Source organism: Glycine soja, chromosome 15 (genome assembly GCF_004193775.1).
Source record: "Glycine soja cultivar W05 chromosome 15, ASM419377v2, whole genome shotgun sequence".
Classification (NCBI taxonomy): Eukaryota; Viridiplantae; Streptophyta; class Magnoliopsida; order Fabales; family Fabaceae; genus Glycine; species Glycine soja.
The window spans coordinates 12227293-12239158 of record NC_041016.1 but is presented as its reverse complement, the minus strand read 5'-3'; the positions used below and the strand labels follow the sequence as shown (position 1 = coordinate 12239158).

General features: G+C 33.8%; 1 protein-coding gene and 1 pseudogene across 1 annotated transcript; both read left to right on the top strand.

Moving 5' to 3' along the window:
* The first annotated feature begins 1379 nt into the window (after positions 1-1379).
* LOC114388536 (40S ribosomal protein S21) lies at positions 1380-3126 on the top strand. The gene is made up of 4 exons (XM_028349070.1): positions 1380-1472; positions 1564-1657; positions 1792-1924; positions 2843-3126. The coding sequence occupies exons 2-4, from the start codon at positions 1608-1610 to the stop codon at positions 2906-2908; spliced, it is 249 nt and encodes an 82-aa protein (XP_028204871.1). The 5' UTR covers positions 1380-1472; positions 1564-1607; the 3' UTR covers positions 2909-3126.
* Positions 3127-3272: 146 nt separating this feature from the next.
* On the top strand, positions 3273-6844 carry LOC114388535 (annotated as a pseudogene).
* Positions 6845-11866: the final 5022 nt, after the last annotated feature.

The following is an 11866-nucleotide window of genomic DNA, read 5'->3' as shown; positions in this document are numbered from 1 at the left end:
CCCTTATATAAATATGAAGATTGAATCTTTGATCTCAATCTCTCTTAGCTAATGGCATAATTAAGAAAATATATGATTTTATCTTATATTTCCTTTAATAGAAGATAACTTCCAATTTTTGGAAACATCTCTATCTTTCTGGTAAAAGATAAAATTTATCTCTTTTCTTGATTATATTGGTAAGGTTCTTTGGATTACGAGTAGAATACTCGGTCAACCACCCCTCCTAAAAATATTTCAAAATCCAGCACAAGCAAGAAAAACACAGAATTCACCTTTTTCTTATTCTTCACACCCTGGATTACGTCCTGGATCGTTAGATAAGAATCCGAAGATGAAAAGAGAAACGAAGAATATCACTACCGTGTAAACAAATAGTTTTAGAGTAAGCATTATAAAATCTCCAAGATAATTAAAAAATGACAAAGAAAGAGAATAGATTATTACAACAAATTTTGGCTTCCCTCGATTAAGTAATAAATACATTACTAATTAATAATATGATAAATGATTTGAAAATCATGATAATAAATATGAAGTTACTGCAGTTATGAAAGAAATATTTCATAAATTTTTTATCCAAATTACAAAATCAATATCTATTTAAGATTTAATGGATTAATCGATTAATTCAATCAAAATATATATTTATTATGTGCATTTTAATTATTATTGTTAGGTATAATAATGTGTTTTATGAATAAGATGATATATAAATAAATAAATAAGAAAAAAATTATAAATTAATGATGTAAAAAGTTTACAAAGTGATCAAATCATAAGTAATCGTGTATGATAAATTTATTAATTTTTAAAAATTATTATCTTAAAATAATTTAAATTGTTTTACACTGTCGTGCAACTTAAATAATCATGTTTAAGTTTAATAAGACCATTATAAATGACAAAGTCCTTATTTGAAACACACCTTATGAAAACTAACTCAATTCTAAAAAATTCTTTTATTTTTCATAAGTGACAACTTAAAAACATGAAGATTTGAGTTTTTCTTTACATGGAATGAATCAAAATTCTTAAAAAAAATGATTATATATAAAATAAAATGAAAAATACAAAAAAATGCCTATTTTATCTTTAAAGTATTTTCTTTTGTTTTTTATAATTATTTTAAAAATTATATCTATTGTAATTTTTGATTGATTGACAATATTTTATCTACATAGAAATTAAACTATTTTTTGTTTAATTATTTAGTTATTTATTTGTATATATATATATATATATATATATTTTAAACATTGTATAAGATAAGTCAAGATTAAAGCACTAATTAAGAGATTAGAAGAAAAAAATGTAGGAGTTGGATGTTAGTATTTTACAAAAAATGGGCTTTCAAAACCTGTTATTTGAAGCCCGGCCCAAAATCAGAAGTAACCTAGGGTTTTGAGATTTATATGTATGCTGTCTGTCCCAGTGCCTCCTCTACGGCACTCGTTTTCGTTCTCGTTCTGGTGCGTTTTCTCTCTCTAGGGTTTTTCTCTTAACTATTCCTTATAATATTTGCTAAGATGCTTATTACTGCGTTATTTTAATCCGATTCAGGTTTATAGATCTTTGCGAAGGAGGTTTACAGCGCTCAACCAAAGATGCAGAACGAGGAAGGACAGATCACTGAGCTTTACATTCCTAGGAAGTGGTATGCGCTTTAATCCTGCAATCACTGTTCGTTAATTTTTAATTTGTGGGGATTTTTTTTAATGATGGTTGTTTATTTATTTGTTCTTTGAGTTTTTATTATGGAATTTGAATGGATTTGTGAATTTGGTGCAGCTCCGCCACAAACAGATTGATTACCGCTAAGGACCATGCTTCGGTTCAGATCAACATTGGGCATGTGGATGAGAATGGCGTCTACAATGGCCATTTCTCCACTTTTGCCCTCTGCGGATTCATCCGTGCTCAGGTATCTATTTTTTTTCACTTTTTTTATATTCGGTTCTGGAATTTCTGCCTTGTTTATTTTTATTATTGTTTTATTTTAGCCTCTATGCAAGTAACCCTTTTATGTGTTTGTTGATTTATGCCAGTTATTAATTGTGCTTTTTCATTGTATCTCCAATGTTGTTTGATGGTGTCGATTTGGTTGATACTGAACTGTATTTTAAGTGTTTTGTTAATGTCGACCCTTTATTTAGCAAAAAATGGAAAAATTCTATTTGGAAAGAAATATTTGTTACATTAGAAATATAAAGTGTAACAAGTGATTTTGTTTTTGTTGCTTAAAATCAGCAAGAACCCTTTTATCAATTAAACTGCATAAATTAAACTGCGTGTTTGTTTGTGTTTACTAATTGATTGGATTGGTATTGAGTAGCTGTTGGACCGGCTATACGTATGACGTATTAAATTAGAACCAAACTGAACTGGTTGATTATGTGCCTCACTTCTATTTACTTGGTCTTTCTCTATTTAAGGAGTTGGGGTCGGATGGGAATTGTGGATTTTTTGGAGTGCCCTGTTTTGTTCTTTGGTTGTGTTTCTTGTCATCAATCTAAATTGAAAATCACAAGAATTTAATTTAATTCCTACACAAATCCTTGAAAAGAAGAAACAAATTGAAAACAAGGCATGCTTTTTGGTGATTATCTGTGGAAAATCGTCATGAAGAAAACAAAACTAATACAGTCTAATATGATTCTAAGAAATAGATTGCACTGTTTTGGTGGTTTGCTTTTCATTTATATTATGTTGGAAATTGTGTTTGCTATTGTATTCAGGTCCCTGTCTCTGCCTGGAAACTCCTACTTGTTCCTTTGATGTACCTTGATAATTTACCTTTAAGAATTGCATTTCTTGGCTCATCTTTGTTTTTAATTTCCAGGGTGATGCTGACAGTGCTCTAGACCGCTTGTGGCAGAAGAAGAAAGTTGAAGTTAAGCAACAGTAGACACCCATGATAGTTTGTTACTTCGTTATGTATTAATTTCTACTCTTGCTAGAGATATTTGAGTACTATGATTGTCGTTTTGAGCACAAATACTCATTCTGAATTTTCGTCGGCATTTGGTGCCTCCAGCTAAGGTGGTTACTTTTTTGACAGTTTGCCAGTGCGTTGATAAATATTCTGTCATATTTCAATCATATAAATTTTGTTACCGTGGATTTTATGTGAAGTTTGATTTAACTGCAAAACAGAACGCTTCACTCAAGGTGAACGTGATGAATGACATAGTGGCCTTCTATAAAACCGGAGTGATGAAATTTCTGTAGACCGTGTGACCATCTGAAAATATTGAAGAATGTAATTGTTGGGTGGCCTTTAAAATGCTGTCTAGTAATGATTGGATCCTAGATTTAGAATTTTAAAATTCTCCTGGCAATTTAAGGATATTCTTCAACTAGAGTATTTAACATTCTAGTAAACGGGCACCAAGCTTTGCCCTCAAACATAAGCTTATCCCTCCTACTGATTAAGCACACTGATTGAAGGGAGCATACGTAGGGAATTGGACCCAACCTTGATGACTATACGAGGTTTCAAACATTTTTATTAACTCTTTAGCATACGTAGCTTTGTGAGTTTATGCTATGGTCTGGACGGTCAATAGTAGGTGTGTGTTTAGCATAAACCTACGGATCCAACTATTTTTTCCCTTTTCTCTAGGTTATCTTGCTACCGTAGCAGTGAAGTTAATTCCAAGAGTAACCTCACTGTAATGAAAATGAAGGAATTGTTGTGATAATGTTCTCCAACAAAGATGAATTATCAGCAAAATTCAGTTCACACCAATGTCGAGACAACAAAAATAATTTATAGTAAATTTATTAGCTAAAAAAAAGAAGAGAAGGGTGCTGACTGCTGAGGATGAAAGACTATTCTACACGCACACCACTCTTCTTCCCATCTCTGCCATCCGAATTTCCAACGACCTCGCTCGCTTTCTTCCTTTCATTTCAACACTCATTCTTTCTTCTTCAGCCATTTTCTCTTTTCTCTCTTTGATTTCTCCCTCTCTATTCCACTATATGTTTGCTTTTCACTGCGTTTGCGTAGCTGCATTCTGAGCTCCTTCACTCTCTTTGGCGTTCGCTTCCATTCTCCGCTATCTATTCGTAAGTGCCTTTCCCCCTTTTTCCTAATGATGGAGTTTTTGTGTTCTGTATTTCCTTTGTCGTTTCCGTCTTCCTCTCTTTTGGGTTTTGTTAGTTTTGAAAAAAAAAAAAAGAATGCCCAATTGGAATTCTATGGAAAAAGTTTTGATCTTTTCCCCTCTTAAAATTAGGTGAAAGAATCACCCCATGGGAACCGATGCAAAATGCGTTTTCTAGGTGTGACTTATTGTTAATTAGATTCTTACATTATAGTATGATGACAATTGTCACTAATCACTATCAATGAAGCTTCACTGAGGGACAGATTGGGAGTGAGTAAACAAGTTCATTGTTTTAAAAATTTTGCCTTTTTTTCCCAGTCTTTACTATGAATAAAGGATGATGAATTGATGTTCTTTCTTCCTCTCTTCTTTGTGGCAACTTTAACTGTATGGAAACTGTGACAGATAATCTGAGTAGGAACGAATCTAGTATTAGTTAACTTAAAAGCTTAAATTTTATTTTAATGAATTTCTTTCAAGGAATGAATCTAGTATTAGTTAAATCTAAATTTTATTTTAATGCTTTTATTTTCCTTCTCCAGTTGTTGTGAATAATTTGTTCTAGCTTCACGGTTTGGTTTATGTTGTTGCTATCCTTGTCTTGGTGTCATGGACCTTCTTCATATTTTATGTCTGTTATAAGCTTTCCACATATTCTATAGCATGAAATCCTCTTAGATAGGCATCAAAATATAAAATTTTATTTCCTAAATATGGTTTAAAGAATGCAAGCATAAATATCTGAGGAACTCTATTAAAATGCTAGATACTCATTTGTACAAATTTATATCAAGGAAGCGAGCACTGATACTGTAACGTTCTTCAGCCAAATGTCTATAAAGTTTTAGGTTTTAATTTCACCCCTCTATTCCAATGCATGAAGATTTACTTCGAATTGGTTATTGTTTGAATGCTATTTGTTTTTGTTCCAGCTAAATTTGTCTTCGTGTTTTCATGTCTTTATTTGAACTGATGGCAACTAGTCCTGCATGTGATTAAAGTTTATTGAATGAAAACTGTTATTGCGGCATTATTAAGTATATAAATTGAGCCCTCTTTCCACAATATGGAAATTCTTTTGTTTAAGTTTTCTATATAACAAAATGGCTCTTTCTAGCAGATTACACACATCGGGAGCATATCAAGTGAGAGTGTAAGAACATGAAAAGAGTTAATCTTGACCAAACAACTCTATATGGATGGTTAGGATTAGTTGAGTGAAACCAATCATGATCATCCGTGTATTTTTGCTTAGTTAAGATTGACCCTGCTCACCTTTAATGTTCTGACTTGATAGATGTCTCTGTGCATGTGTTTTGATACTGTTCAATTACATTTCAGGTGTCTGAAAGTTCTCTTTAGATCTAAATACCAGTGATGTGATATTGATAGTGTTGAGAATGGATTTCTTAAACCAGGAGATGAGCATGCTTAGCCCTGAAGGTGAACTTAAAATAAGTTTTGGCTATCAATGCAATAGCGAGAGGTATGCCTTGCAATGAAATACACAGAACAAGCAGCTTCTCTTGCTTGTCTGGTGCTGTCTTAAGTGCAAATGCTACACTTGCCAACACAAACATCTGCAATGGTGTAATAGGAGAAGACAAATCCTTCCGATTTTGGACTCTCCTAAATCATTTCGTAGGGTACCCTCTTCACCAAGTTTTCCAAAGTTGGACATGTTATCATCTTCTGTGAATAGTAGTTTGTCAAACCTAAGTTGCAGCCCATCCACTCCAAGTAATATGCTTGAATATGACCCTTGTACGTTCACGTCCATGAGTGCTCCTTCCAGAAGTGAAGGTTTTCTTAATGGCATGGAAGTTCCAGTTGCTGGAGGAGCTGCTGGTGAAGATAGAGTTCAAGCAGTTTGTTCTGAAGATGAGTGGCTTTTCTGTGAAATTTATGATGGCTTTAATGGGAGAGATGCAGCTGACTTTCTGATACCCTTTATGACTTTATCATATCTTATTTTAATATGTTATACTGGGATTTGGAACCAGATTCCATAAAAGCTTCTAACATTGCGAGTATGGGTGGATCCTTTCAATATAATTTTGATGATAGTCTTAATCTTCAGGAGCATCAATCTCTGTCATCATTTAAGGGAAGCGATTCCAGTCTTGACTGTTTCACAGACAGTACTCCACATTCCAATTCAGAAGCATCTCCTAAATCATTTTCACAAACTACAGTACTTAATGGCCTCCAACATGTTCTTAGTCAGGTTGAGAATGATTTCCTGTACATGGTTGAGTAGGAAATGGAGGAACATCCAGATTTGGTTTCGATTGGATCTTGTGTTTTACTTGTGCTTCTTCATGGGAATGATTTGTAAACACTTAATCTAGGCGACAGCAGAGCAGTGTTGGCAACATGCAGCAGGGATAACAATTTGAATGCGAGTGAGAGATTCAAGGCTATCCAACTTCATAGACTCACACTGTTGACAATGAAGCTGAAAGAGCTCGACTTCTTTCTGATCATCCTGATGATCCTAAAGCCATAGTAGCAGGGAAAGTGAAGGGAAAACTGAAGGTTAAACGAGCTTTAGGAGCGGGCTACTTGAAAAAGGTTGGCATTATTTTCTATATTTTAGTCAATAAGGTTCCAAAGGATTTTGAATTGTGATTTTCTTTGTTCAAAGAAGCAAACACATAGGATATTATAAAGCTTTAATAACCCTATGATATCCAAGCTACAAATGATGAGTGGATGAAAATGTTGAGTTTTTTGGTTTATAAACCCCATTTATTTAAAAGAGGCTTGATTTTTCTTTTTCTTCCCCACAAAAAACTCTGAATGACGCATTGATGGGAATCCTTCGAGTTCGTGATCTTACAAGCCCATCATATGTGATATCTTCTACCCCTCACATATATGTATTAATAGTAAAAGGAATAAAAAATTAAAATCAATTAATTTTTTTTAAAACACATTTAAATACAAGTCTTTCAAAATGGTAGAAGACTCACATTCACTTTTCTAACATCATAATAAAACTTGTCCAGATAAATAATAAATCATCTCGGCTCAAAACAAAGTCATCCAAGACTTCACGCAATTAAAATAGAAACTTATATCCCAATGTCACATCTTATCAGAGTATTGTGTTCCCGTGTCCTCTAGCATGAGGTTATTCATAGTCATCTACCTAACCATCTGCTCCCACGAACACAAAGTTCAGATCATCATAGGATTCAAACACAAATAACACACGGGGAATGAGTTATCACATTCTCAACTAATAGAGAAAAACAAGACAACATGTAGATATACATATCATATAAATGAAATATAACTCACTTAAACATAACTTACGTCATTCCATCACTTTGTCGCGTAACATCACAACACAACACGTCTCATTCATTTTCACATCATTCATGTACTCAAGGATCAAAACACAATATCACTAAATCAATCAATACTCAAGCATTATGCAATAGATACACTAAGACATAATCCTATATGCAATGTGGTACCGTGTCAGTGAAAAATCTCATTGGGCGCTTAGGAGTGCATGACAAAACAAACCACATACTAGTAAGTCGGGTCATTCTCACTAGGTAAAATCATAGGAAGACCAGTCGGAATCACGCTGTTTTGTAAGAATGCTCCAATCATGTGAGATCGGCACAGGTTTAAAAGGAGCACTCAAATCCGGTGTATTTACTCCCAAGGCCTACACTCCGAAGAGTCTGTCAGGGTTTCTCCCTCCCGATTTAGGTCCAACCTAGAAAATATTGTAGCACGCAGACTCTATGAATTGTACAAAATACATAACTCCTCAATTGTTCTCAAAATAATTTTATCTCGTCGCGCTTGTGATTAAACTCGTCAGGTCCCCTCAGTGATTCCCATCATAGTACTCGTCGTGCATTAACTCGTCGCCCTTAAAGTCGTGTAATTGTCCAATTCATAGCTCACAATTCAATGCACACAATATCTCAATGAACATATATATTACAAGTCAATACATACTCAATTTATCACATATACTCGGTCTCAATCACAATGGTATAATCCCAATTTAACATGTTATCACACCTCATGAATCATATATACTTTACCTACGAACTGTGCAATACACACGACTCCTCAATTGTTCTCAAAATAATTTTATCTCGTTGTGCTTGTGATTAAACTCGTCAGGTCTCCACAGTGGATCCCATCACATTACGCAAAAACTCGTCGCCCTTAAAAGGTCTTACAATTGTGTGATTACACAGTTCATAGCTCATAACTCAATATACACATCTCAATATACATGTATTTCACCATTTATTACAGGTTCAATTTGTCACTTACTCACAATTTGAATCACAATTTCATAATCTTAATGTAACAGTTTATACAAAATGCTTCTCATAACATAGGGAGTAAAACCCCTCAAACAATTTCACATAATCATATTAAAATCAACGAATCAAATCATAAGTCAAAAATATGAAAACACCAAGAGCACTCAAGTTTATCAACCAATTCGCATTAGGACATCAATTGGTCCATCAACACAACAATATCGTATTTATAATTGTAAAGGAAAATTATAATTCAATATGATTAATGAGTCTAAATTTCATGATAAGTATTGTGATGAGATTCACTGTGAGGACCCAACGAGTTTAATCACAAGCACAACAAGATAAAATTATTTTGAGAACAATTGAGGAGTCGTGTGTATTGAACAGTTCATAGGTAAAGTGTATATGATTCATGAGGTGTGATAACATGTTAAATTGAGATTATGCCATTATGATTGAGACCGAGTGTATGTGATAAATTGAGTATATATTGACTTGTAATATATATGTGCATTGAGATATTGTGTGCATTGAGTTGTGGGCTATGAATTGTACAACCACACGACTATAAGACCCTTTAAGGGCAACGAGTTAATGCGCGATAAGTATTATGATGGGAACCACTAAGGGGACCCGACGAGTTTAATCACAAGGGAGACGAGATAAAATTATTTTGAGAACAATTGAGGAGTCATGTGTTTTGTACAATTCAAAGATAAAGTCTGCGTGCTACAATGTTTTCTGGGTTAGACCTGAATCAGGAGGGAAAGACCCTAACGGACTCTTCGAAGTGTAGGCCTTGAGGGTAAATACACCCGGTTTGAGTGCTCCTGTAAGTATGTGCCGATCCTACATGATTGGTGCATTCTTACAAAATAGCGTGACCCCGACTGGTCTCTCTATGATTTTACCTAGTGAGAGTGACCTGACTTACTAATGCGTGATTTGTCTTGTCATATACTCCTAGGCGCCCGACGAGGTTTTTCGCTGACATGGTATCACATTGCATATAAGATTGAGTCTTAGTGTATCTATTGCATAACGCTTGTGTATTGATCAATATTGATTAATTTAGTGATATTGTGTTTTGATCCTTGAGTACATGAATGATGTGAAAATGAATGAGACGTGCTGTGTTGTAATGTGATGTTACGTGACAAAGTGATGAAATGACGTGAGCTATGTTTAAGTAAGTTATATTTCGTTTATATGATATATAAATCTACATGTTGTCTTGTTTCTCTCTATTAGTTAGGAATGTGATAACTCACTCCCCGTGTGCTATTTGTGTTTGGATCCTGTGATGATCTCGAATCTTGTATTCGTGGAAGCAGATGGTTAGGTGAATGACTATGAAGAATCTCATGCTAGAGGACATGAGAACACAATGCTCTGATAGGATGTGACATTGGGGTATAAGTTTCTATATTAATTGCATGAAGTCTTGGACGACATTATTTTGAGCCGAGATGATTTATTATTTATTTGGACAAGTTTTATTATAATGTTAGAAAAGTGAATGCAAGTCTTTTATCCTTTTGAAATGTTTTTATTTAAATGTGTTTTAAAATTATTAATTAATTCCGTATTTTTATTCATTTTATTATTAGTACATATATATGTGGGGTATAAGGTGTCACATAAAATATGTAAAATTTTGTTTTACTTATTCAAACTCAACTTAACAAGAAAGATAAAATAGTCATAAGCAATAACGAGTTCAAATTAATTATCATGACTAAGTTCTAAGGAATAACACTAAAAATTGTGTTATTTAAAAGGATCCCCAAGCTAGGACTATTTTTTAATTCAACTCAAACGGTCAAACCTACAAGTAAAGGCATATAGTGAAAACAATTACACATCATGCCATGACACTAGATATGTGATTGGCTTCTGTGAAGTAAAGTACCAAGCAATGACAATTGTAACGTGTAAAATTCAATAGCTAACCTATCTTGTTTAGGATTTCAGGGTTGCTTTTAAAACTCCTTTCCTTTTCTGTGATAATTAATCTGCCCTGCATATAGTTGCGAATTCTTTCTTCCATAAATAGACAAAACACTTTAAAGTGGATAATCATATAGTGTGTGAAAAGAGTCAACAAGGCCTAATCCATCTTCTTCCCGTTCCCTCTTCACTATAATTGGCATATGCATATACTAAATTCAAGCTTTTTGTCGAATTGTTTAAGGTGGGTCTTATTAACATATCTTCTCCAACTTGCTAGGGGTAACAAATCATACACAACATTTGGTGCAAGATTGACACATCATTAGTCATTTTCATACACTTTGTGTTTTCCCTTTTCTATGTAAATATTGTTATTTAGGATGTTTACAGACATCATTTTATTCTTTGTAACTATGTATTTGGTAGCATAGGAAAATATTCTCTTTATTTATAATAAGGTATAAATATTATTATAGCAATTAAAAAATCAATGGAATGATCTTTTTTTTTTTGTCAGCGATAAAAGAACTTTCATTAATAGCACAAGTAAGTGCTGAAAACAAAATTGCAAAATAGCAACAAGACATTCAGTTACCTCTCCAAACAAACAACAAAGCCAACCAAATTTTGTCCGACCCCAACACTTATAGCCAAAAGAAAACATCTTAAACTATACTAGCAATGTGCCGCATACAGTAAGATGTAGGATCTAGTGACAATAGCCCAAAACATTACAAAAAGGATATTGCCAATAAAAAAATGCAACGTGCATGAAAGCTTTTGGGAATCAAAAAGAGATGCACTCGGATTGATAAGCCACTGTTGATATGAGATAACAAAATCCTTTTGAAATGCTTTCAACCAAGACAATGTGAAGAATAAAATCTTATGCCACTCCCTTTCTCTGTCAAAATCCTGTCTTTCAAAGATGATTGAATTACGTTACACCCAAATATTCCACACAATTGCACACCAACCCACCATCCACCACCTCTTGAATTTTCCATTAAGCAACTCATGAGAATGTTGCCAAAAATGCTCCTTTGCAATATGAGGGAGAGCTGAACTTAATCCAGCTAGATGGTGCCACCATTTTAAAAAATGATGAGATTCCACACAAGAGAAGAAAATATGGGATGTGTCTTCGATCACGTTGTTGCAAAACATGCACAAAAGCTCTTGATCTTGTAATGGGATACCTCTTTTAAGTAAATTCATTTTTGTTGGATCCTATCCAAAACTATTCTCCTCAACAAAAATGAGACCTTGGGAGGAATATGAATTTGCCATATCTCAACGGAGTCAATTCTCAAATCATACAAAGCTAATTAAGTATGCCTATTCAATCGTGAACAAGAATGAATCATCTTCTAACCACGACCACCTATCATCCCCGACATTCCCAATGATAGCATAAAGAAAGAAATTCCTCAACCAAAATCTTCTCCCACTCAAACTCTTCTCTTCTCCACCTTAACTCCCACACCCACT

Bases quoted from the DNA above. Each gene is read 5' to 3' on its own strand.
- LOC114388536 (XM_028349070.1), top strand. From the start codon at position 1,608: ATGCAGAACGAGGAAGGACAGATCACTGAGCTTTACATTCCTAGGAAG. The intron at 1,658-1,791 runs GTATGCGCTTTA...AATTTGGTGCAG, and splicing joins CTTTACATTCCTAGGAAGTG to CTCCGCCACAAACAGATTGA. The intron at 1,925-2,842 runs GTATCTATTTTT...TTTAATTTCCAG, and splicing joins GCGGATTCATCCGTGCTCAG to GGTGATGCTGACAGTGCTCT.